This window comes from Scophthalmus maximus, chromosome 1 (genome assembly GCF_022379125.1).
Source record: "Scophthalmus maximus strain ysfricsl-2021 chromosome 1, ASM2237912v1, whole genome shotgun sequence".
Taxonomy (NCBI): Eukaryota; Metazoa; Chordata; class Actinopteri; order Pleuronectiformes; family Scophthalmidae; genus Scophthalmus; species Scophthalmus maximus.
The window spans coordinates 13,267,153-13,290,485 of NC_061515.1; the positions used below are offsets into that span (position 1 = coordinate 13,267,153).

General features: G+C 41.3%; 3 protein-coding genes across 4 annotated transcripts; 1 reads left to right on the plus strand and 2 right to left on the minus strand.

Moving 5' to 3' along the window:
- Positions 1–55: 55 nt before the first annotated feature.
- mboat7 (membrane bound O-acyltransferase domain containing 7) lies at positions 56–7,921 on the minus strand. 2 transcript variants are annotated; one of them, XM_035629989.2, is made up of 9 exons: positions 7,768–7,921; positions 6,831–6,910; positions 6,232–6,361; positions 5,483–5,609; positions 5,214–5,370; positions 4,637–4,832; positions 3,788–3,940; positions 3,402–3,578; positions 56–2,505 (listed from the first exon to the last, which is right to left on the minus strand). In XM_035629989.2, the coding sequence occupies exons 2-9, from the start codon at positions 6,904–6,906 to the stop codon at positions 2,106–2,108; spliced, it is 1,416 nt and encodes a 471-aa protein (XP_035485882.2). In that variant the 5' UTR covers positions 6,907–6,910; positions 7,768–7,921; the 3' UTR covers positions 56–2,105. The 2 variants fall into 2 exon arrangements, with proteins under 2 accessions (XP_035485882.2, XP_047190494.1); XM_047334538.1 differs by having other exon boundaries at positions 7,758–7,863.
- Positions 7,922–8,105: 184 nt separating this feature from the next.
- On the minus strand, positions 8,106–10,351 carry rps9 (ribosomal protein S9). The gene is made up of 5 exons (XM_035632030.2): positions 10,218–10,351; positions 9,413–9,525; positions 9,193–9,315; positions 8,817–9,003; positions 8,106–8,358 (listed from the first exon to the last, which is right to left on the minus strand). The coding sequence occupies exons 2-5, from the start codon at positions 9,507–9,509 to the stop codon at positions 8,181–8,183; spliced, it is 585 nt and encodes a 194-aa protein (XP_035487923.1). The 5' UTR covers positions 9,510–9,525; positions 10,218–10,351; the 3' UTR covers positions 8,106–8,180.
- A 411-nt stretch (positions 10,352–10,762) lies between these two features.
- Positions 10,763–23,218, plus strand: rbfox1l (RNA binding fox-1 homolog 1, like). The gene is made up of 12 exons (XM_035631905.2): positions 10,763–11,180; positions 16,523–16,756; positions 19,277–19,456; positions 19,576–19,629; positions 19,734–19,826; positions 19,919–19,988; positions 20,106–20,165; positions 20,260–20,395; positions 20,481–20,520; positions 20,642–20,709; positions 21,800–21,881; positions 21,971–23,218. The coding sequence occupies exons 1-12, from the start codon at positions 11,094–11,096 to the stop codon at positions 22,013–22,015; spliced, it is 1,149 nt and encodes a 382-aa protein (XP_035487798.1). The 5' UTR covers positions 10,763–11,093; the 3' UTR covers positions 22,016–23,218.
- The last annotated feature ends 115 nt before the right edge of the window (positions 23,219–23,333 follow it).

The window sequence follows — 23,333 nt, forward strand, 5'->3', positions numbered from 1 at the left end:
TCAAAATGTGTTACTGAGGGAACCAAACAAACATCTGAGTGTACTGGAAACCTGGTGAATTACTTAAGTGAATTTATTGCAGGCAAAGATGGAAAACAAACTAATACGATGAGTTTATAAAGTCTTACCATGGACGTAGTTAACTACACACACTGGCTCTCAGCTGAGGGAAAGCGCTGAAACGCTGTTGTGAGGTAACTAAGGAGGTGCGTGTGTTCACTAAAACAATTTTTTTTCGCTTTTTCGACAAGTTTTGTCTCAAAGCATTACACAAGGTAATTAAGAACTCCACAACGAACAAATGTTTCACAGGTAACCAAGATGACTTTAAATAAGAGGAGAGACAATGAGTAACATCGGTGAACAGTCACGCCACATGTAACACTGGAGCAGAGCAGGGAGCGTTACAGTGTGTGCAGCATATGAAGGCAAAGACTAGTAAATGAAACAGACAAAAGGCAAAAAATATATGAATCATCCCTGTGACGTGATGATAAAAAATGTCAGCAAGGGTTGAGGTTTGGCACAGAGAAGGACAAAAGGAAGTTGCATGACATTAAATCCATGTAATCTTTAACTGTAAATTATCCCCATTCTAAGTCAAATCTATACAACAAAAACACATTGGAAGAAAAAACCTGATTCTGCCAACAGTCATGCTCATATAAAACACGTTTGAAGTTTCCCTTGACATGCTTTCTAAGTGAACACTGTACAATTCAGTATAATAATTTATCAGCTTTTGGCAGAATCATATCGTGAAGCTATTATATCATAAAAAAAACCTTGAAATATCTACGTCTGAACAAATGTTTCAGTTTGTGAATTTGTAATATATAACTTTGAAAGCATCCATGGGAATAATCTAATAAGTGAATAGTAAATGTTATTTTTTAAATATTGTGGCATTTATCAACACTGGAAAAGAACTGTGATGAATAATGGTTATATCCGTATCTCCCCTCCCTAACTGAGCTGTCACCCACGACTGACGCCGATGTTAAACTTGTATCAAACGTTTGGTCCCAACCCTGAATGGTCCACGATTGCAGTACAGACATTTTGGCAGTGAACAGACTGTTCTTCACACGGCAAACTCTTCACTGGACACAACGCTGCTACAGAGATGTAATCGCACATGTTCCTGATACGAGTCCCGTTGTTCATTGTTACAGGCAGAAAAAAAAGGACAGGAGAAAAACAAAATCCAGAGAATAAATTGAATAAATTGAAACACACAGTCGATGATCAGACACTCATTCTAATCTTGAAAATGCTTCAGGCTGTTGAAACACACAAAGGTCTTAATGGAATTAGGCAGTAAAATAGATTTAATCTGGACCTCGCTCTGCTCCTGTTTAATCTTACTGTGCACCAATATGCTCGTGTTTCTGCTCACCTCCGATAGAAAAGGCCACGCAGAATGTTTTACATGGCAATTTTTCTACATTTAAATAAAAACATTATTTAGTTGAGACGGTTTGTTGTTGTCAAAAACATCATAGTCATGGTTCTGCTTTGAAATGCCAAAGGGCAGAAAAATTATTCAGTATTGTTTCATACGATTTATAATAGAAACTCAGTGGGATCATCACACAGGCTGAGACAGCTGAGCCCCGATGACGACGACACCATGATTGTGTGTTTTTCGTTGCAATCCATTCATTCTTTGCTCCAGAACAAACATACTGTTACAAAACACTGAGGGCTGCTGGACTGTGTTGTTGGTTATGGAAACTATAGAAATTCAGGGTCACACAAGTTATTGTTGCAACCTGCCTTTAAAATAGCAACTATCTTGACATGCCAAAGACCAGTAATGCATATTGAAACAAAATCACATTCAGATCCCCAAGTTGCCCCGAACCATACAAAAATTAACATTCATTGTGCTCAAACATTCCCCTCCCCGTGTTCTCAGTAATTTTATAAGAAATGTCTCCAGTGGCGACGTTTTACTGATATTTACATGACACTTTTGTCTGACTCACTGTATTCGTAATACAATTGAGTTGAACTTTGTTAGATGCTAGAAGGATGAGTGTTGGTGTTGAAGAAACACCTTGTGTCTGAAAAGTATCCTACCAGTTCCTGTCTGTCTCCATTCAGTCTGTTTTGTCATTCCCCTTTTCTAACTTCTCTCCCTCTCTTTTCTCCTCTTTGTCCCCTCTCCTCCCTTCCCTTCTCCCTCCCTTCAGTACCCTGCCCACGATTATACAGCAAACGGCGATGATGTGCATGATGAAGTAGATGGACGTCCAGTAGTTGATGGTGTCAGAGGCCTTCAGCAGCACAAAGCCCATGCACATGTAGTCATAGGCCCTCATCTTCAAGAACCAGTGAACCCAGTCGAAGACGTTCTGCCCCCGGGGACCCATTCTGGCTCGGACAGAGGCCTCCATGGCCGACTCGCCCGCGATGCACAGCGGGATGGTGAGGAAGGAGAGGTAGTAGCCAGCGTGGATTCCATGCCAGTAGGCGCTGATGAACATGGTCCAACCAGCCCTGAGAATCACAGAGAAACAGGAGAGATGTTGAAATCATATTAGAAACATCACTGCAAGTGTTTCTGTCTGCTGTCTTCAGATTCACTTAGAATACTTATTGAGAACTTAGTTAAAAAGGGTCAAAGGCAGTTTTAAAGTTTTGACCAGCAAATTTTATATGAAGGGGGAATTTAAAGTATCTGGTAGGATGTGAAATGAACACTTTGCGTGCTCTGTTTTTCAAGAAAGAAAGAAAAAGAAGATATTTCGTGAAATGTTGTCTTATTAAATATTTCTCGGGGCTTTCTTTCATTTTACCGTATTAATGAACCATATTGTCTGAGAAGGCCTGTTTATTTATTTGTGCGAAAAACCTTCGCGTAGTGTAGTTATTAATAATCGCTGCCACATGAATCGTAAACATTGTCTGAGTACCATGTGCTAAAACTACCAGTGTGCAGCGTTCCAGAATTATTTTAACTTAAAAAAACAAACAATTAAAGTATATAATCACAACCTGTTAATAAAGATGAACACCTTCAGAGGGAATATTCAGATTTGGAAATGAGAGCCAGTCGGTAGGGAAGTCCAAAAGTATGGCTTTGTTGATAATAACTCACATGTAGAATATTATATTAGCCTCAGCTAAGTTTGTTACTATTTTTCTTTATAAACCATTAACAGAATTATCTAAACAAATTGGCATTTTTGGCTTTGGGTGTAATGTAAGATTTAAAAAATACTTAAACTATATATACTATAAAACAAAATACATGGGGGAAAGATATGATATGGGAAAGATTTCCCCTCACTGCGCAGGTCCCATAAGGTGTTTTAATACCCTCACAAACCAAACAGGGGTTAATGGAGGGGTCCGGGGATCAGGCCCAAGCTGCTGCACACGGAAAGCCTCACCTGAGAGTGTAGGATTTGAAGGGTGCGTTGGGGTAGATGTAGTGATGCAGCCACCACTGCACCGTCATGTTCCAGTAACGCATGCCATGTCGAACCTTCACACAGAAGTCTGTGTTGTAGCAGTCGATGTTCTGGATGGTTTTGAAGTCATAACTCTCCTCAGCTGAGGGATCAGCACTGGCCACAAGGGAAAAAAATTTAGAAAAGGGGAAAACAAACTGATATAAATACTATCTCTCAACGACAAAACCATGGACTCCATACAGACAAAGATGTCAGTGTGCTATGCAATCAGATTTGACAACATTTATCTTATTCACACAGATGTAAATATTCATGTATTCTCCTCTAATATACGTGTTCCTCCTGTGGGGATGTAGTAGTACCTGTACTTGACAGTGGGTCCTCCTCCGGGTTTGGACAGCGCCTTTTCTGGATAACAGCCCAGACCTGCGCTGATACAACCAGCCTCCGCTCCACACCACGCTGCATAGAAACGCATCCGGAACACAAAGAACACCACTATCATGTAGAACAACCTGGTGATGGAAAGTGAAGCAGAGAGGAAGAAGGAAAAGTACATTATTCATCTTTATATGTTCAACCGCAGGGATTTTACCGTGGCATTCAATTTTCAATAACAACTGGGGTCTTCACAGATATACAAGCTATAGGATTATAGTAATATTGGATAGTATTTAGCTTACTGAAAATTTACAGTAATATCTGCTTTGGGTCATTCACTTGTCTAATTTGATTTGCCTTCCTCTATGACAAACTGCAGCCTGACAAGAAATCTGTACACACACATTCTATAATCAGTAAAGTTTAAGTTTATTGGCTTTTAGTGCAATTCTGGACATGTTGTGGAAAACTTTCAAACACCTTTAAGAAATAGTTTAACTCACGTGAGTCCTCAGCCTTCTTATTGTTATCAAAGTTACATAAAAAATCTCAGTTAAAATGAAAAGAGATTAAATTTTTTTTTTTTTTGTTGTTTTATAGCTGCAAAAATGTTTTATTTTGTATCATATTTCACATCAGTTGCTTAAATTGAACTTGCATTTTATTTTTGTACGCAACTGCTCACAATTTTGTGCCCATGTTATATTTATCTTAAAAAAACATTAATAAAATTACACTATGATTATATAAATAAATCCACAATTCCTATAACTGACATCTTTACGATTATTAAATGATATCACCAGGGCAGTAATGCAGCGTCACAATACCTAAAGAAAAAGTTGTGATCCAGGAACTCGTCTGTGCGAACATAAGCCAGAGGAAAGACGGAGTTCACAGCCAGGAACAGAGCGCCGTAGACCGGCACCAGCTTCAAGCGCTGCAGGCACGGCGTCCAGCTGGGCAGGGCCAGCGGGCTCGGCTGCGTCAGCCAGTCCATGTATGTTTGGAAGCGAAAGAAGGGACCTTTACCGAGATGGAACGATGAGATCAAGGGATAAAGGCAGTGTTGAGAAGACAGTGATAAGACGAAAATCATGATAATGCAAGACACGAGGGAGAAGAGTGGAGAACAATGTGGTTCAAACGAGACAGGGTGGTTGTTGATTGAAGGAGAAAGAAACCAAAAAGAGAGTAGAAGCATATGAAAACTAGCAATTTAGAAATAATACTGAAGACAATATGGACTCACAATATTGGACAAGTAGAAGAGAGTGAGACAAAAAGAGACAACAGTTACAATTCATGCAAAAGCAAATGAACATCAACAGCTCACACATACATCATGTTTGATTTTCAAATTTTAGTGAGACAAAGAGAAGATTCTCTGTCGACTTTTCCACTTACCTGTCATTATACCAACATAACAGTAGCTATAGGACAGAATATCGTAGAGCGACGGCTCCTCGGACAGACCACTGATGACATGAGACTTGGAAAAAGAGCTCACGTCCTGTTTCTTCTCCATGTGGAAAATGTTCACGTCGTTGGCTAAACTCACCATCTGAGGTAAAAAAAAACAAAAAAAAACAGGAAGACACAGATTGTAAAGGCACAGTTTGATCCTTCTCGTGTCGATGCTGCAGATTTTGATGCGCGATCCCGGCTTTCTATACCTTGAGAGTGAGAAGTAGCTGGACGGCATTGGCGAAGGGTGTCGGCTGTGGCAGACCGAACCAGGTGACCAGCCGGAAGAAGAGCAGGTAGAGAAAAGTCCAGCTGAGACTCACTGCTGGGGCGTGTCTTGTAGACAGAGACAAATGTTATGCTACGAGTGAGTTTGCATGTAAAAAACACAATTATGAAAAATGTGATATGTATAAAATGACATTTTAAAACACAAAAGCAAAAAGCTTACACAAAGAACAAGAAGAAAAAGAAGTTCAACACTGTAAGAGGTGGGTTACCAACGATGCTTTAGGATTAGATTTTATTCTCAAGCTATTTTGATAATGGATTCATAGTTTCAGCCCCTTTCAAGTAAAATGCCAAACTCAAAGCTTGCTGCTTATCGTTGCAAGTAATGGTAAATTGATTATCTCTGGATTTTGGACCGTTGTTGACTTGATGTAAAAGAAGCAAATTCATGACATCATCCAAGACTCTGAAAAATTCATACACTCAACCGATCTGGCATCTTCAGCGGTGCGAGCCCCACCTGTACTTTTGTAAAAGTACTACCCCCACAAGCTGGGACTTTGAGGGGGTGAAAATATTTCCCTAAACCCAACTGAGACCCTGGTCGCTGCAGTAGAAACACAGAGTTCCTGCAAAAGTTACTAGTTCTTGAGGAAAGTCCCTGCGGTGGAAATGCAGCTTTTCATACAGTGAAATGATTTGTAAAAATGTGATGATTATCACTCACTGCCAGCTGCTCTTTATAATAATCCATGTTCCAATCACCGTCACCAGAGAGTGGAGTGTGTGGATGTGGCAGGTGGCGATTGTGACAGAGAGACCCAGGAGAAGAGCGGCCCCTTGCTTCACCGGTGGACCTGAAAGTAAAATCATGCAATTAAATAAACTACATGCAAGAATCTAACCGAGGAGCTGGCTGTGGGGGGAAAAGACGTAGAGACACAGCAGGAAAAGTCTGTAAATATCACATAACAGCGTCGTCTCCGGTAGGAATAAAAATGGACACATAACGGGCTTGTTGAGGGAGCCTGCCTATTTGGACCAGCAATTTAAATGTTCATCAAAAGGGTCTGTGTAACAGCTTAAAGTCCAAAAAGATTCTCAGATTCTGCTGTAGTAATCAGTCTATCGAGAGTGCAACCGTGCTAGGATGAAATGCAAAATGGAATACTACTTGATATAATAACTGCACTGGGGACATAGACAGTATATGTTGCACAGCACACCGGCTCTGTAGCTTTGGAATTTGAACTGAATAATACATTTTTACTAATATTATTTTGTCTATAACTTGGTTTGAAGGTCTACCTTGACCAAGACACTCACTGAGGTAACGGAAGAGGAATCCAGCAGGGATGGAGGCGGCGAGAATTCCCAGGTACACCAGCTCGTCGGGAGACATCGCTCTGCTGGCACAGGGACACATCAGCTCCAAACATTCCCGTATGGAAAAACTATGCAAATTGATTCAACACATACATGCAAACAACACAGTACACGACAACAAAGAGTGCCTTGTTGAAGCTTATCTTTTCTATTCTTGCTGAGACTGTGACACGATGAAATCTATGGAAGGTTTATAAGGAAGTTGTCTGTGCGAGTTCAGATGTGGCAAAAAAAAACAACAAGTCAGTAACACCTCAGGAGTGTGTAGTGAGTTAAGATGGAAATACTTAAGTTAGGATCAATGTCACAGTTGGACTGAAGTATAGTACTTAAATGTACTTAGTTACTTTACACTAGTAATGAGACTTGATAAATCTCTTCAACCTGAGCAGCAACATTTACGACATCTTGAGGCTGCGTTTCACAATATCCGTGAAGATGAAGGCAACATCCCGCGAGTGGCACACAAGAAACCCGTCGTAGTGATATCTCTGGACGGTGCTCGACTGAAAGGCTTCGCAAGGAGGTCAAACTGAAATGGATCAGCACACGTGCCAGAATGACACAACACGGTTTAACATGGGAACTTCCTGTGAACCGCAGCGCGGATCGTGTCACAGCAGCATTTCACACCAGATGTCGGTCGCTGGTCGATCCATTTGAGTTTACTAAACCGTCCACCATGGGCCGACAGGTTTCTACATTCCTGCTGTACAAGTGACGAGATTACACAGGGTGGGTTCGGCAGACCGAGGGTAACCTGCTGCAGACATGTTCTCAGCCTCTTTGAGCACCAGACCTTTTGCTCAATGGCTTCTCGATTGTTCAACCGTTACATAATCAATAATGATCCGACAGGTTACTCACGATTACTCACATTCGGTGTTAAATCTTCCCGGTAAGAGGTTTGAGGGCTCCCGTCTCCGGCGAAGCTTCCACACACCACCACTTGCTTCCTCCTACTTCCGGGTTATTGAATGACGTCAATGTGAAGCAGAACGTACCACTTCAGCCGCAGGGGTGCGGACTGTTCCATTCTGACCGTAGGAACACAAACCGACTGCTCACATTCATACTGCATGTATTCATCATTTTAAAGTGAATCATTTCTCAGTTGCTTCATATTCAGCCTGTGCTGATGCTACAGTGTTATGTATAAATATAACAGTAACTTCAACCTCAGTGTAACATTTAAAAACAAAGCACAATTCAAAGTTTTCTGGTTGGACCAAATTTTATTGAAAATTTTGACACAACAGGAAGTTAGCACACTCCTGGAGTACATCCTTCTTAATCTTCCTCCTCATCATCAGCGCCTCCAGCTCCACCCTGGCCCTTCTTGGCGTTCTTTCTCTTGACGCGGCCTGGGCGTCCGCCACCGTATGGAGACCTCAGGGAGAAGTCAATGTGCTTCTGGCTGTCCAGGCGAACCACAAAGGAGGGGATGTTCACCACCTGCTTGCGCACACTGCCAAAAAACAAAGATAATCATTTAAAAAGATTAACATTTACTATTTCACACATTGCTGTGTAACTGGATGACTTCATTTTTAAAGACTTGTTGCCATCTGCTTACTGCAGTCTTTAATTACAATGACATGCATTTAGTACGTCAAAGGACACGAGGTGTAGTGAGCACTACAATTGCCCGAGGTGCAATCCCCCTCTACCTTACCTGACAGCCACATCCCCACAGTGGCACAAGTCCAAAACCCTCAGCAGGATTGGCTCTGGGCAATGTCTACTGACAAGGTATACGGTTTTGATACCGAATTGACCTTGATGAAATGTTTATATGATCTCAGCGGACAGCGTTACATGTTGGCGGCCCTCTGATGGAACAGGAAGCATTGACAATTTCTTGTGAGTCGCGCCAGAAGACTTCAAACCCTTTAATGTTTGATATTTGTTTCACTATGAGCTTACCGGATGTGCCTCTGGCGGATAAGGACACGGGCGTGGTGGATGCTCTTAGCGAGTCCAAGCTTGAAGACCTGTGTCTGAAGCCTCCTCTCCAAGAAATCTTCAACCTTCAGACCCAGGATGTAATCGAGCTTCATCTTACCCTCGTCCAGCACACCGATCCTCACAAGACGTCTGAGCAAAGCATTACCTGGAAAACCACACAGAAGCCATTGACTTACAATTCAAAAACACACATGGACATTCATTGGCATTTAAAGTAAATTGACAGTGTTGGCCTCATTGACGAGGAATTCTTGACACCATAGAAAAGTCTGATGGTTTATATATTTTAATCATCGGCCAACCTTACTAAATCTTCAGTATGAACGGTGTATACCTTCAAACAGACGCTTGGGGTCCTTCTCATCCAGAGTCAGCAGCTCTCTGGCAGCTTTGCGGATCTTGGCAAGGGTGAACTTGACCCTCCACACCTCACGCTTGTTCCTCAGACCATACTCGCCTGAATGAAGGAGAACCAGATATTTAAGTTTGGTGCAGTTAAGTCTAAAACTAAAGAGCAACATGAGCTACTATATTGCATTAATGAAATCACATACCAATGAGTTTCAACTCCTGGTCGAGACGGGACTTCTCGAAGGGACGGCGGGGGGTGACATACGTCTTGCGACAAACCCAACTCCTGGCAACGGGCATGGCGTCTTAGAGGTGCCTGCGACACAAGGACACAATAGGTTAAACAGTGCAAATACATTTAAAATGTTAGTCTTTAAATATTCACAGGAAGCTTCAACTGTTTGTGATTCTGGCAATAAAAGCTCAGACGTAATCATGACCCAACATCTTCAAAGGACTGACAATGCCACACGTGGTTGTCGACTATTGAGGAATGTAAATTCCGCCTCAAACTGAAATTTAATATTTTATTTAATTCCACCTCACAAACTTGTACCAAGGCATAAAGTGGAAGATATATTCTCTATCACGTGAAGATACATTGTATCGGGGAGATCGATTTCCTTTTCAATTAGCCAAACACATGACCAAAAACAGGTAGCACTGGTGTTGAAGAAGTAACAGAAACACGGAGTTTGTATTAATTGATACAAAACTGCTGCGCCAGAGTGAATTCATTACATGTATTTCTAATTGTAGGAGCGGTGTTAGTATCGGCCTTGGAACCAGGCCGCAGCTGCACCGTACCACGTTGTTCACCGGTAGAGGCTAGCGTTAGCTTAGCCGACTAGGATATTTTTTCTTCTCAACATACCATTACAAAATGCCAAGTAGGCGGTTTAAAATACATATGAAACATATATCCGTGTGTTCCAGTATCACATACTGACTCAAAAGTTCAAATGTTGCGCGAATGTTTCGTGAATAACAGGCGATCGCAAACCGTACCTGTCTCGCTCAAGCCCACGCAGTAAAGAGGACGTTAGAGGAAGTTCCATCCATTTTATAGGGCCGACGCATACACTACATATCCCATCATGCTCCGCTGCACCAGAACGGAAGTTGAAACGTTCGTCTCTTCGCCCTCTATTGGTCAAAACGCTGCAGTTACTAGCAAAGTACTTATAACGTCTGTAGTCCAACTTCTTATGTGTCTGTAACTTACGTGTAGACTTGTTTTTATCATGAATACATGAAGCGTGCATTTAACTAATAACACACTTAAAGCTGTGAGTGGAACATGTGGGAGTTTTTGACTTTAGGTTACATAATACACATACGGAGTTTTGAGTTCAGGAAAAGTTTTCTCTTCCATTGAAGCCCCGTTTAAAATGCTGCTTCTGTCCAAAAATGTGTAACAAGCTGTGATGAGAAATCTTGAATGACAAAGTGTGTGAGAGTGAGGGTGGTAAGGTGGTAAACTCAGAGAGAAGGACATGGGTGACTATTTATATAACTCTGAAATGGGACCCTGAGCATGTGTTTCTGTCTGTCAGGCTGCACGATCAACTGATGGACACACAGAAGCTCACTTGCTTTCTCTTTCACCGCACTGTATCCTATATTTTTCTGAAAGGACAGTGTCGTGGAATTGTCTTTGTGTTTTGTTGTTTGACTTTCCCGCAAGGTTAAACAGTCTTAGACTTCTTTCACCTCACCCGCTTGGATCTTCTTTTTTCTCCTTTTGGGACGTTTCATTCTTTTTTTCCTGCCTGATTGCCTGCTCTGCTGTGAGCACATCAACCTTTCCTTTCCCCCTACTCCTTTTCCTCTTCCTCCCATCTTCCACTGTTCCCTGTCTCCTTGTGCGTAGTGTTTGGGGCTATGCTGTCCTCACCCACTATGATTCTCCAGCCTTACGGACTGCCTGTCTACCCACAGACAACCGCATGCTACCCCAGCCTAGTTCAGGTAAAAACTCTCCTTCGCTTGCTCTGTGAACTCCAAAAATCACACATAACTGTTTGTCTTCACACGCCTGCATTGGTAAACTTCCAGGCTGTCAGGCACCTGGGAGCTTCTGAGTCTAGGTGAATTCAAATCCACAGATGAATGAGTTAGGGCAGCAACTAACTATTATTTTACTATCAGTTAATCACTAGTACCTCATTTTATCAGACCGGTTAACTGTAACAGATGATCCAAATAATGAGCAAATACTATTAAGAAGATGAAACTAGTTTCTTTGTGGCGTTTTTGCTGAAAACACCAGCATTAATCGTCAGTGAAATTGTTATATATATATTTTTTTGTCACTCACCTAATTCTTTCAGCTCTAAATGATTCTATTCATTGTAAATTAGAAAAATCAATGTCTGTAGAGCCAACAACAAAACAACACATCCCCAGTGAGGAGGAAAAGGTTTCGATCTGAATAACGAAGAAAATAACCCTTCTTTCTTCGAGTCAGTGAGTCATGTATAAAATCTAATTAAGTTCAGCCATGTGTTGCTTAATAGTTACTTCACAATAAAAGGCTTCTATTCTATTCTATTCTACTTCTGATTCACTGAGGAGATTGGAGGAAAAACAAATTAAAGAGGCCTGATGGGAGATGGACAAAGTACACTGATTGTGAAAGACTTTATTTATTCAATACTAAGGAGGATATGTGAGGGGTTATCTTTAGTTCACTTGCCATAGTGACTTGTGTGTGTGTGTGTGTGTGTGTGTGTGTGTGTGTGTGTGTGTGTGTGTGTGTGTGTGTGTGTGTGTGTGTGTGTGGGTGTGTGTGTGTGTGTGTGTGTCTGACATACCGGGTATGTAACCATGTATCTGGTATCTCTCTACCTTGTCTCTGTGCTTCACACCCTCTATATTTTTAGCATACCTCTCCTGAGCAGATAATTACGGGAGGAGATTCTGTCACCCATCTTGTTTTCTGCAGCCAAGCTTAAATCTGTGAAACCTGCCTCCCGTGCACTTACCTTTACTTTTGTACCTTTAGATATTGTGTATTTAGCAGTCTCCACATAATATTAACAATTGAATACCCAATTTTCTAGGAAACTTGAAGAGAGGAAACAGAGAGAAGTATTCGTTTGGAGGTGTTAGGAGCCAAAATAAGGAAAAGATATCATTGAAAAAAGCAATCTGCCTGTTAAAAGGGGAGAATGCTTTTATTACCTGTCTTGTCCATACTGGAACAGTAACAAAAACTGTCATATTTCAGTATAGGCCTTTATCAGGGACAGCTCAGGCCCATAAGTATTTTACTGAATATACAAAATCCTTTAATGAATATCTGTCATGAGGAGGAAGATACGCTGGCACAATAAAATCAATTAAAAGGAATTCAGTAACCTTCCTGAAACCTTTTTGTTCTTTCAGTACATTCAGTAATATTGTGTTTGTAAGGATGGCATGCTCCCTCATCTCTACTTTGTATATTGGAGTATTCTGATGGAACGACCGATTATCAAACATGCAAGTCGTGATATTCTCTCTTTCTGAAGTCTCTCTTGTGACAAAAAACAACGTCTTTTTAGGGAACCTGTAGAGGAGAAGGCAGGGCAAAGAGAATGGATCAATGTGGGAATCATTAGTTTCGTGTTGCCAGCATTAGTAACTTGGCCGGCACTAAAGGGCCACATCTGCAGTTTGTGTCGTCTGTGCGTAAATCCTGTGGCAGCTGTCCCAGCAGGCACCTGGCTCAGAGCCGTTGACCTCTGACCACGAGCTGACAGCTGAGGAAGGAGACGAGAGAAAAGGGGAACAAATGGAAATCCAAAAAATAAAAAAAGCCTGCGAGGAGGAGGAGAAGGGGACACAGTGTCTCCGCCTGCTGACACTGTGACTCTTCATCGGGCATGGTGGCTTAGTACAAAGCGAGAGGAGACGACTGACACTGATATCTAACAGATTGTGTTATCTCCTCTCGAGACGGTCAGTTGTTTCTCGAGATAAAATGGCTGAAGTTAGTGTTGGAAACATTACCCAGCAACCTGCACCATAAGATGAACAGTACTGTGCTGTGAGTCCAGTCTCACAGAGCTGCTAGCAGGAGTAGATTCAGCATTGATTATGTTCTTTGTCAAACAAAACGAGGCATACATGACAGAAGTATTTTTTCAACCAGACTGCAGACATTTGTACTGCAGTCGAATTTTACAACCACGTAGTTTCTTTTTTTCCCTTCACTTTATTGTTCCAATACATACATACATACATACATTGATACATTTCATTGGCACATTTTTTATTCTTTAAACAATTTTATCAACTTTTTTGTATTTGTTATTCTTCACCCAAACACACAACACAGTGCTCATATAAACACTCAGCTAAGTGCCATTATACGTGTCACGAATCATAGTATATACAGTATGTGATACATATTTACATATATCTGTCATGGACCCACGTTTATAAGCACACGTTTGATTAAATGGAAATCAAACCACAGCCACATATGTTCAGTGCAATTTGTTCCCACACTTGCTTCTTAGTTCAGTGGTTGTGCACATCTCCTAAAACACACTTGCTGTGTGCGTTACATCAGCCCCCGGCTGTTATATGACCACTGACCTGCTGAGATCCTATAAACCGAGGGACTGAAGAACATCTGGTCAGTCTAAGCTGTGCGACTCTGAATCTATTCTCTGATGTTGTCCGTTGCAGTCTAGAGACAACATCTTTTTTTAGTGTGCATAGTTTAGAGAACCTGTCTCAAGAGTTTGATCCACGCTCTGAGTTCCTTTGACCATGCTTCCTTAAATTCCTCCTTAATTTTTTTTTACCAGCAACTTCTTATCCGTAATATTCTCTACACCTCTAAAGTGAAACAGCATATATAAAGATATATGAGACATCATGAGATCCATGAGATGGTGGATATTTAATTATATTGGATCCTTCTAATCCTGAAGCTGGCTGACAAACCTGTGGCATTTTGTTTGTAAGGCAACACAGAGATGGGACTTCTCTAATCCTTTGAGTAAGTGAAAGTATTGATGCTGCAGCGGAAAAATAGACAGACCAATATAACTGTCAGATATATCAGCTAATATTAGTTCATTGCTGAATTGCAGTGAAAATTCCCAAGGATATATTTTTGAGTCAGTCGTGTAGTTTGGAACAGAATAATTAGGAGCAACACTATCTTCAAAATTGAACTAAATTGAAAGCAAAGAAATAAACATAATTTCAATGTTTGGGGAATTTCAGTCATTGCATTTTTTTTTACAGGCTGAGGGAATTTGTAACAGCTTTTCTTCGATAATTATTTTTTTGGATAACTTCAGAAATATATTATCTCATTGAGCTCAGGGTTCATTGTTCCTCAAACACTTGGTGGGTTTTAACCAACAACAGCTGCATCGTATTTCAAGGGGTTGCTACAGCTGTCAGATAATTGTCCAAGAGCAAATATTAGTTTTCACAAAATCACAAGATGCAAAAGATGATAAATAATAGTACCAGCGAGAGCAAATAGTGAAGTAGTTACAGTACTTGCCACATCTCTAATTAAGATGTGACTATTTATGTTATATTACCTTTTACTTCCCAAAGTTTATAATTCTTAAGTATTTGATAATGAAGTCACAAATATTATGGTAAAAAGTCTGGATGAGTGAACTGTTTTCTTTCAGTCACGCAAACAATCAGAACAGAGCAAATGACAAACATGAAAATGTAAGATATTATTTAGTAGGTTGAGTCCTCAATTATTTGAAAGTCAACCAAGCGTATCCACATCACATTAATATAATGGAGAAGTAGTTGTGGATACATTGCTTAAAGCAAGTCTCTATTGTAAAGTCACAAAACCATGTTGGCCAATCAACATTGTGTTTTTAGAGTCAACCATATATATATACTGTCTTACAACTGCAGGAGTATTCACATTCGTAAACAGCTCATCTTCAGTGAAAGAGTTGAGTTTGTGGTCTGGGTTGAGTGTGAAGTCAGGGTGGGTGGGTTTGGTTTGGGGGGGGGGGCGAGGTGATTGACAGATGAACACAGCTGGCGTGGCCTCCTGGTCCCTTTGGCTCTGGCTATCATTTGATTTGATTGGTGGCTGAGTAGAACTTCTGGCGCAGTGGGCGGGTGGTCAGCTGGCGTTATAACATGCGGCAGTTGTTGGACAATGCATCAGAGATTGAGGAATGCAGTGAAGGGGTAAGACAATGCTTTTAGTTCTCAACCTTTTGTATTGAGGCTGTAAAGGATGGTTGTTGTCCTCTTTCTTCTTGAAGTCTGTTTTTCTATTACACGTACTAACATTCTTTGTCTCTCTGTTGATTTCTTGAAGGATGTCACGTTTGGTTTGTTTGGACTTTTTTATAAACCACAACATGCTTCATGAAAGAACAATGTGATCTGAGAAAAATGAGGCTGTGCTGACCAGATGTTTTCAAGTGTCTTAATCAGGGATTCAAACCTCAACCCTTCTCTTAGCTGTTAGAAAGCCTGCAGTATCCGCTGTATTGATCTGGCAAATATATTTTTTCGTAACTGGTAGATCCTTTCATGTGCAAAATGTCAGAAAATAATATTGTTTGGCTGTCTAATTGACTGAAAAGTAAACCTTGAAATTTGAGAAGCTGGATACAGGGAATATTTGGCACATGACAAATGATTAATTATTCATTAAAACTGTTGGCAATTACTTTTCGGCCTCGTTGTGCTTTTTTAAATTTTAGTATTTGTACAAAAGGTTAGGGCATTTAAAGTTCGGGTCGGGTGAGTGGGTATGCTTTTTAAAGAGGAAATCCAGAGATTCATCATTATGTTTTAAAGTTAGAGTACACACAATCAACAGATTTTGTATTTTCTTTCATGTCAGCAGCAGAGGCTTTGTTGTACATGTCATGATTTTAGTTCCTTGGGTGAAGCAGCAGAAAAGATCATGGATCCTGAAATTCCCAAATCACTGTTTGACTCTTCCTGCCTGTTAAATATCTCAAATAGCTTCTTGAACTTCACAATCCAAGTCTGTAAAAGTTGTCTCATACTTCAGAAAGAATCCTCCACAGCAACAGAAGACACTATTCAACTGTTTTTTTACCCGTTGAGTTTTACTCCCTGTTTCAAGTAAACTGGCCGTTATGTGTGAAGTCAGTGGTTTTCCCTTTTACTGTAACATCTGGGCATTTGTCTCTGTGGTACAATTTGACTCTTTAGGGTATATTTATTTGTGATGAACTGAAATATATTTGTGTGTATTGTAAAAACCTAAGAGCTCTAACAGCAATAACCTCTGACGATTAGTTTGTTGCCACCTCTCATCTTATCCTCCCTCCCCTCTTCAGGGAGGTGCCACCCAGGAGGGCGGCCCCGGCAGCGGCGACCCTGCCCTGTCGCAGGTGTACGCCCAGCCTCCCTCTTACCCACCACCAGGTCAAGGTCCGCCAACATCTGCGGGCAGACTGCCACCTCTGGACTTCAGCTCTGCACATCCGGGTTCAGAGTACGAACATCCCCAGCTCAGAGTCTATCAGGGGCCTCAGCTCGACGGGTCAGAGACCCTGACATCCAGCACCGCGGTAAGAACTGTTTGAGAAGTTGTTGATGAATTCAGATGGTGACAAGAGCTTCATGTCCCAATGAAATATGTTCAGAAGACACCCTGCTGTGACAGGTAGCCCCTCCATATGTCCCATGAGAGGCACATGGTCAGATAGAGTGTCCTTCTATATTTAGAGCCCCACCTCCACTGTCATGTCCATGTATGGGAATGCTGCTCACAGACAGCTGAGGGGGGATTTGTTGTTGAAAATGAATCCCCACTGCTCCTTCTCCCCTGGGTCTTATTTAGCTGGTGATAAAACAGATCACCTGTCAAGATCTTAGCAGTGACAGTGTGTGTTGATGCGGACGGTTTACAGACACTGTCTAAACAATGTAATGTTGTGGTTTGGTTTGTTAAGCTAAGTTTTATTTTTATTTTTTTTTCCAGAGGTTTTTTTTTGTCCCAAAGTTCGTTTAACAAATCTCCCAGTACAGTAAGATTAATTCCATTGGTGGAAAGTAACTAAGTGCATTTACTTTACTCGAATACAGATTTGAGTTTTTGTGCAACAAGAGTGTGTCTACTCATGTACTTTTCAGAGAGAGCTTATTACACAGCTATCTTTATCCAAAAGAGATAGTTAACGATTACTAGTTACCTTTTGTGTTTTTATGAATTTATTTTAAATAGATTAACCTACTTACAGCTGTACAGTAAAATGTAACTCCACCTTGACCAATTACAACAATTAGTTAACTAATTAACGCATCAATAATATCACGATATAACACTTTATACTTTTATTTTTCTGGGCATGAAATCATCCACCCTGATAAAGACAGCGGTGTTTAGTCTGCTCTGTGTGCGGCAGGTCGACTCTGCGTCCTGCTGCTGCAGCACGTCTCTCTTCCTCCTCTCATAAATGATGTTTTGTGGCCCCGTCTATATATTTTATTACTAGAGCCCCTGACATACTTGGGTCCGTGCTGATTTTCGGGGAAAGTTGAGACATCGCCACGGAGGGAGGGGGTGAAAGGGGGAGGCTGACCAGATGACCCCCTTCCCCCCTCTTGAGATATCGCTCAGGTCCAGAAACACAAATCTGCATCGTGACTTGACACCAATGCCCAACTCAACCCTCTCTCCCTGTCTCCCACCCCCCTCCACTCCAGCCTGTGTCTGTGTGGTGTGTATGTGGGTGGATGTGGTGGTCTGCAGTATGTAGTTACCGATGGCCAGCCAGTGCCTTGTAATTCAGTGGCCAGTTTGCGTTTATGTGTTTTGTGTAACGCTCCCCTGTGTGAAAATGTCTTCTGTCAATCCCCACTTATTAATTATGCCCCTTGACAAATGACCTTTAACCTTTCGGCAGAAAAGCAGCACTGTGATCCCTAAACTGACCCCTTGTGGAACGTTTAGTTTAGATCTCTGCCCCTTTTGCCCCCCCACCCCCCCACCCATCACCTCTTCCTCTTCCAGCTTTTTGCGCACCTTCATCTTTCACTGCTGCACTGAGGCCTTTCCACTGTGTATCTGCCTCTTGGTACTAGAATGCTAATACTCAATCTTTTCTTATTTCCATTTAAGTTTACTCTTTCATATTTCAGTAAAAAAATAAATACTTGAATTATTTTCCTTTTGCTGCTTCTCTTTCACTCTTTGCTGAAACTCACTGTTAATGTTTTTGTTTTTGTTTTTTGCCTTTTTCGCAGACCTTTTCTTTCTCATATTCTTGTATGGACTTAATCATTTGACTTAAACATATTAAACTTTGTTTATGCAATGGTGGATGATGCTGGTTGACCAACACATACTGTACCTGTGCACACGCACACACTAGCATCGTGGTGCATTGTGGGATAGTGAATGTTTTGTTTTTGGCACATTAGTCCTTGATTTTTCTTATGCATGGGGCAGTTTTAGTTAGTTAGATAGTGTCACAGTTATATGTATTTTATAGACACTTTCAACAGCTTACTTAATGTGGGATGATATTAATTACAGTTGTTGTATTTTTTAAGGGAAACTTAAAGGCTTAACTCTCTTATGCAGTGAGCATAGTTTCATTGTCAGATATTTAATCTTTTTTGGTAATGTACAGTGCTTTAGTATCTACATTCTCTACAGGCATGTATTTAAAGACGCCTCACTAAAATGGAGCCCTTTTCACGCCTCCTCACATTTGCCTGAGAAGGATCACTGGTTGCTGAATGCTCTTTGGATTTTGGTTTGGATCACTTGACTTCATGGAAATTATCTTTGCCTAATGCCCTGTGATGCTTACGCAACACAAATTCTTTGAAAAATGTTGCTCAATTGAACTGACTTCATTAATTTTCTCCCTTTCTGTCTTCGCTTTCCCACTGATGCCCTCTCCCCATTTTTCTTCATATCTGTCTCATCCAATTCATATTCTCTCCATCATTTTGTTTTCCATCTTTCTGTTCCTTTCTCTTCGTTCCTTCACGTCCCCTCTCTTCATCTGTCCTCATGCTTGCGTCCCCTGCTCCTCTTTGTCGTCCTCCACCTTTTTTTCATACTTTCACACTGTCAGGAGGATGCTTTGGCCACTGTGAACTCTGACCCCCAGTCTCTGAGCGTGTCGGCGTCATCAGGAGGTGGGGCAGGAAGTGGTAGTGACGAGGAAGGGTCAGGGAAGGCCCAACCGAAACGCCTCCACGTCTCCAACATCCCGTTCCGGTTCAGAGACCCAGACCTCCGCCAGATGTTTGGGGTATAAAGTTTAACCTACATTCAAACTACAAATGATAAGAACACACCGATTTATCATATGGCCTTTTGTATATACATTTAATGTTATTATGCTGACAAAGATCTATTCATCTGACACAGCAATTTGGCAAGATCCTTGATGTAGAAATTATCTTCAATGAGAGGGGGTCTAAGGTGAGTCTCACAGAAACATTATCAGAGTGAGAAGGGTGGAACGAACGTGAGAAGGATTTTGAATGAGCAAAAGAAATTAACAATATGACCGTACAAACTTGAAGGGCTTCGGATTCGTTACCTTTGAGAGTGCAGCCGAGGCTGACCGCGCACGAGAAAAACTGAACGGGACAATTGTGGAAGGGAGAAAGATCGAGGTCAGTGAAAGTGTCCCACTATTTGTACCTTTCCACATTATTATTGTGCATGATCATCCTTTATCTTAAGTTGTTTTTTCTTGTTTCCCCAGGTTAATAATGCCACTGCAAGAGTAGTGACCAAGAAGCCTCAGACACCTCTTGTAAATGGTGAAATGTCAAGTAAGAAATTCATCAGTCATAAATTCCTTTTTGAGGGCTGAGGGACTCTGGAACATTTTAGTTTCTCGTCAGTTTAAAAAATTAAAAAATACTCACTCCTTTTATTCTCCTGTGCAGCTTCTGGATGGAAGATCAACCCTGTCATGGGAGCAATGTACGCACCTGAGCTCTATACAGGTAAGTGAGCGTCCTGATAAATTGTTGTCATGAGTTCATCACCAACATTCAATTTAATATTTCTATTCTTTTTTTCTTGCTCTGTTTTCTGCAGTTGCCAGTTTTCCGTACCCAGTGGCGACTCCCACCTTGGCCTACCGGGGCTCTGCTCTGCGCGGTCGAGGTCGAGCCGTCTACAACACGATTCGCTCGGCTGCAGCGACGCCTACAGCTGTACCCGCCTACCCCGGGTAAGAGTCCAAGGCCAAGTACCAGTGCAGAGCTCAACATTTAATTCAATCACTGCAGCACACGTTTTACTCTTGTTTCTTTCAGGGTTGTATATCAGGACGGACTGTATGGAGCAGAAGTCTATGTAAGTGCATATTTGTCAGCCTCCATCCATCAATTCATCCATTCTCTACACAGCTTTTCTCACACGGTTCTTTGAAGTCAATAAATCCCCTTTGTTCATGTCATGTAATTTTTCCATTCAGGGTGGATTTCCAGCAGCGTACAGAATGGCTCAGTCAGCATCTGCTGCCACAGCGACCTACAGTGATGGGTAGGCACAGAAACACTACACACTAATGTTTTTAACATTATTAATCAATAATGTTGATTTATGTAACATCATAAATCACTTTATAGCTAGAGTGAGACAGGAAGCCTTTTCTGCTAATTGTATTTTTATAAAACTAGTGTTGCTAAAACAGGCTGATATTAGATACTATTGCAGATTTATCAGTAGCGGCGTGAATGTCAGCCAGTAAGTTTCAAGTCATATCAAGATGAAAATGCCAAAATATGCTTGAGGCTTTACACACCAGATGAGGTCACCTTAATAAAATGTATGACTCAACACATGCTCTGGTCAGAATTCTCCTTTTTCTTTTTGCTCAAAAGAAATAAACTAAATCAAGGGGCTGCTCTACTCCACCTTTTCACAGACTGTTAACATGATTTGTTTCCAAATGAAAATCAATGTCGTCCTTAAATGCAAATCCTTTGAATTCACTTGTTTTATTGCTCGATCTTATTTTTTGTCTTTATTATGAGAGAAACTACAACTGACAACTGTTACAACTGACAATGTGCGTACTGTTGTAAAAGATACTGGCTTGTGTATAAAGACTTGGCACGTCGCCCAAACTTCCAAATCTTTACAACATTTGACAACAACTTTTCAACATCGTTACCACGTACATGCAGCAAATGCAGTATTCTGTGTGAGAGCAGCACAGACTATAAGCAGTTTATCAGATGAGACAGTAAATATAAAGGAATCCAGTGTCAAAATAAATTTTGTATGCTTTAACCTCCAGTTGGTAAATGAAAAGTACATTTTTAATTTCCCCATTTCACTTTCTTCCAATCAGCAAAGTAAATGTGTAGTTCAAGGTCATTGCTCCTGTTAAAGATCACCTTAGTATTAATTCTGGTCATTTGAGGGTTTGTTAAGTAGTTTACAATCACACACTACAATTTGGGTTGTGTCTCTGTTATTATTTAAATTTGACTGGAATCAAATGATATTTAATTATTTGTGAGTGTGACTTTGACATCACTGGAGACTGATGGTGACCGTCCTGGCTATGGCCTCGGTGCTGTTTTGACACGTGTGACATTAACATCTGCTTCCGATGTTTGTCCAGATACGGACGGGTGTACACCACAGCTGCGGACCCCTATCACCACTCGGTCGGACCGACGACGACATATGGAGTCGGTACAATGGTGAGTTGAGTCGAAACACACACAGCTGCCGTTGAAAGCCCGTGTTGTTCCATCTGCGCTGACACCTGGCACACTGCTTCTGTCACCAGGCCAGTTTGTACAGAGGAGGATACAACCGCTTCACCCCGTACTGAGCCCCCCTGGCGGGGAAGGGTGGAGGCCCTCACGAACTCCGGGATTGGCTGATCCGTGGGCCCGCTGCAGGACAGGTTATGAGATCCTTAAACTGAATGTGGAAACGGTTTGGCCTCCTGTCTCCATCACGAGCTCTCCCCCAGAGACTGAACAGACTGACGTTGTAAATACTGCAGCCACCAGCTGCTCTCCATGAGGAAAACGTAGCACACAGAAGGGGATGTTATGTAATATATATATAGACCAGTTGCCTTTAACGGATTATTGTTTTCTGAATTTAAAGAGTATTAATGTTGGCGAACAGTACAGAGGAAGGTAGCTGGTGAAAAATACTGTGAGAAAGACTTTTGTGATTCATATTTGGGGTTTGTTTAGTTTTCACGGGTCAAACTGTACAAAGAAAAATAACCTTTTGTACAATGTTTAATGACTTATTTTCAAGTATTTACTACATCTGTGTTTGTGTGTGTGTGTGTGTGTGTGTGCGTGCGTGTGTGCGAGTGTGAGCATATGGGAGAGGTTATGCATCGACACTGTACCCAGAGACAGCTGTGACACTGGTATCACTACTGCAAACACAGAACTAATGTTTATCCGGTGGTAGTTGGAATTTCACGTTTTTTTTCTTTGTTTTTCTCCCTTTTTTTTGCCTTCTCTAACAATCTACCTCTCACACATTTTAAGCTTTTCACACAGCTGTCGTTATCAATCCCGAATCCTTTCCTGTGTCTCTGATCTTTAACTCTGCAGAGTCTTCTCTTTTTCTTCCTGTCCATGAATCCAAACTAGCGTAGTCTAGTTTCTGTGGCTCTGTACCTCACGACCTGATGAGCCCGGTGCCCCAGTCCAGTGATTTGTGTTTTTCTTTTCTTTCCTGTTCAACACTTCTTTTACTTGTGCTGAACCAGGGAAGTTTGATTTCGACCGAGTTGCTTTTAACTCTGTTTTTATTCCCACCTGGGACTTCTCCGCTGTCAGTACAGGATAACATCCCACTGTGTGCCATTCTATTCTACTATTTTCTGTTCTATTCTTCATGTTGCCTTGTTCCACCCTTTTCCTGTATCTTCTCTCTCTCTCTCTCTGCTGAACGACTCATTGAGTTGCGTTGATTATTACTTCCTGGCTGTGTCTTTTGTTCCTGTTGCACTCTTTGCTGCCGAGCCTGACATTTACACCTTTGAATAAAACTGTTTTCTCTCTCTTCTTTTCCTCTGTCCTTTATTGGTTCTGCTCATTTTCCAGTCTCGTCCTTATTTTTCCTTTTCTCATCGATTCATAAAGTTTTTTCTTTGCACCTGATTTCATGGGATCATT

Bases quoted from the DNA above. Each gene is read 5' to 3' on its own strand.
- mboat7 (XM_035629989.2), bottom strand. From the start codon at position 6,906: ATGTCTCCCGACGAGCTGGTGTACCTGGGAATTCTCGCCGCCTCCATC. The intron at 5,371-5,482 runs GTATAGAAAGCC...TTTTTACCTCAG, and splicing joins AGCTACTTCTCACTCTCAAG to ATGGTGAGTTTAGCCAACGA. The intron at 4,833-5,213 runs GTAAGTGGAAAA...ATCTCGGTAAAG, and splicing joins TTATGTTGGTATAATGACAG to GTCCCTTCTTTCGCTTCCAA.
- rbfox1l (XM_035631905.2), top strand. From the start codon at position 11,094: ATGCTGTCCTCACCCACTATGATTCTCCAGCCTTACGGACTGCCTGTC. The intron at 20,396-20,480 runs GTAAGAGTCCAA...TGTTTCTTTCAG, and splicing joins GCTGTACCCGCCTACCCCGG to GGTTGTATATCAGGACGGAC. The intron at 21,882-21,970 runs GTGAGTTGAGTC...TTCTGTCACCAG, and splicing joins CATATGGAGTCGGTACAATG to GCCAGTTTGTACAGAGGAGG.
- rps9 (XM_035632030.2), bottom strand. From the start codon at position 9,509: ATGCCCGTTGCCAGGAGTTGGGTTTGTCGCAAGACGTATGTCACCCCC. The intron at 9,316-9,412 runs GTATGTGATTTC...TCCTTCATTCAG, and splicing joins CCAGGAGTTGAAACTCATTG to GCGAGTATGGTCTGAGGAAC. The intron at 8,359-8,816 runs GTAAGCTCATAG...GTTTTTTGGCAG, and splicing joins ATCCGCCAGAGGCACATCCG to TGTGCGCAAGCAGGTGGTGA.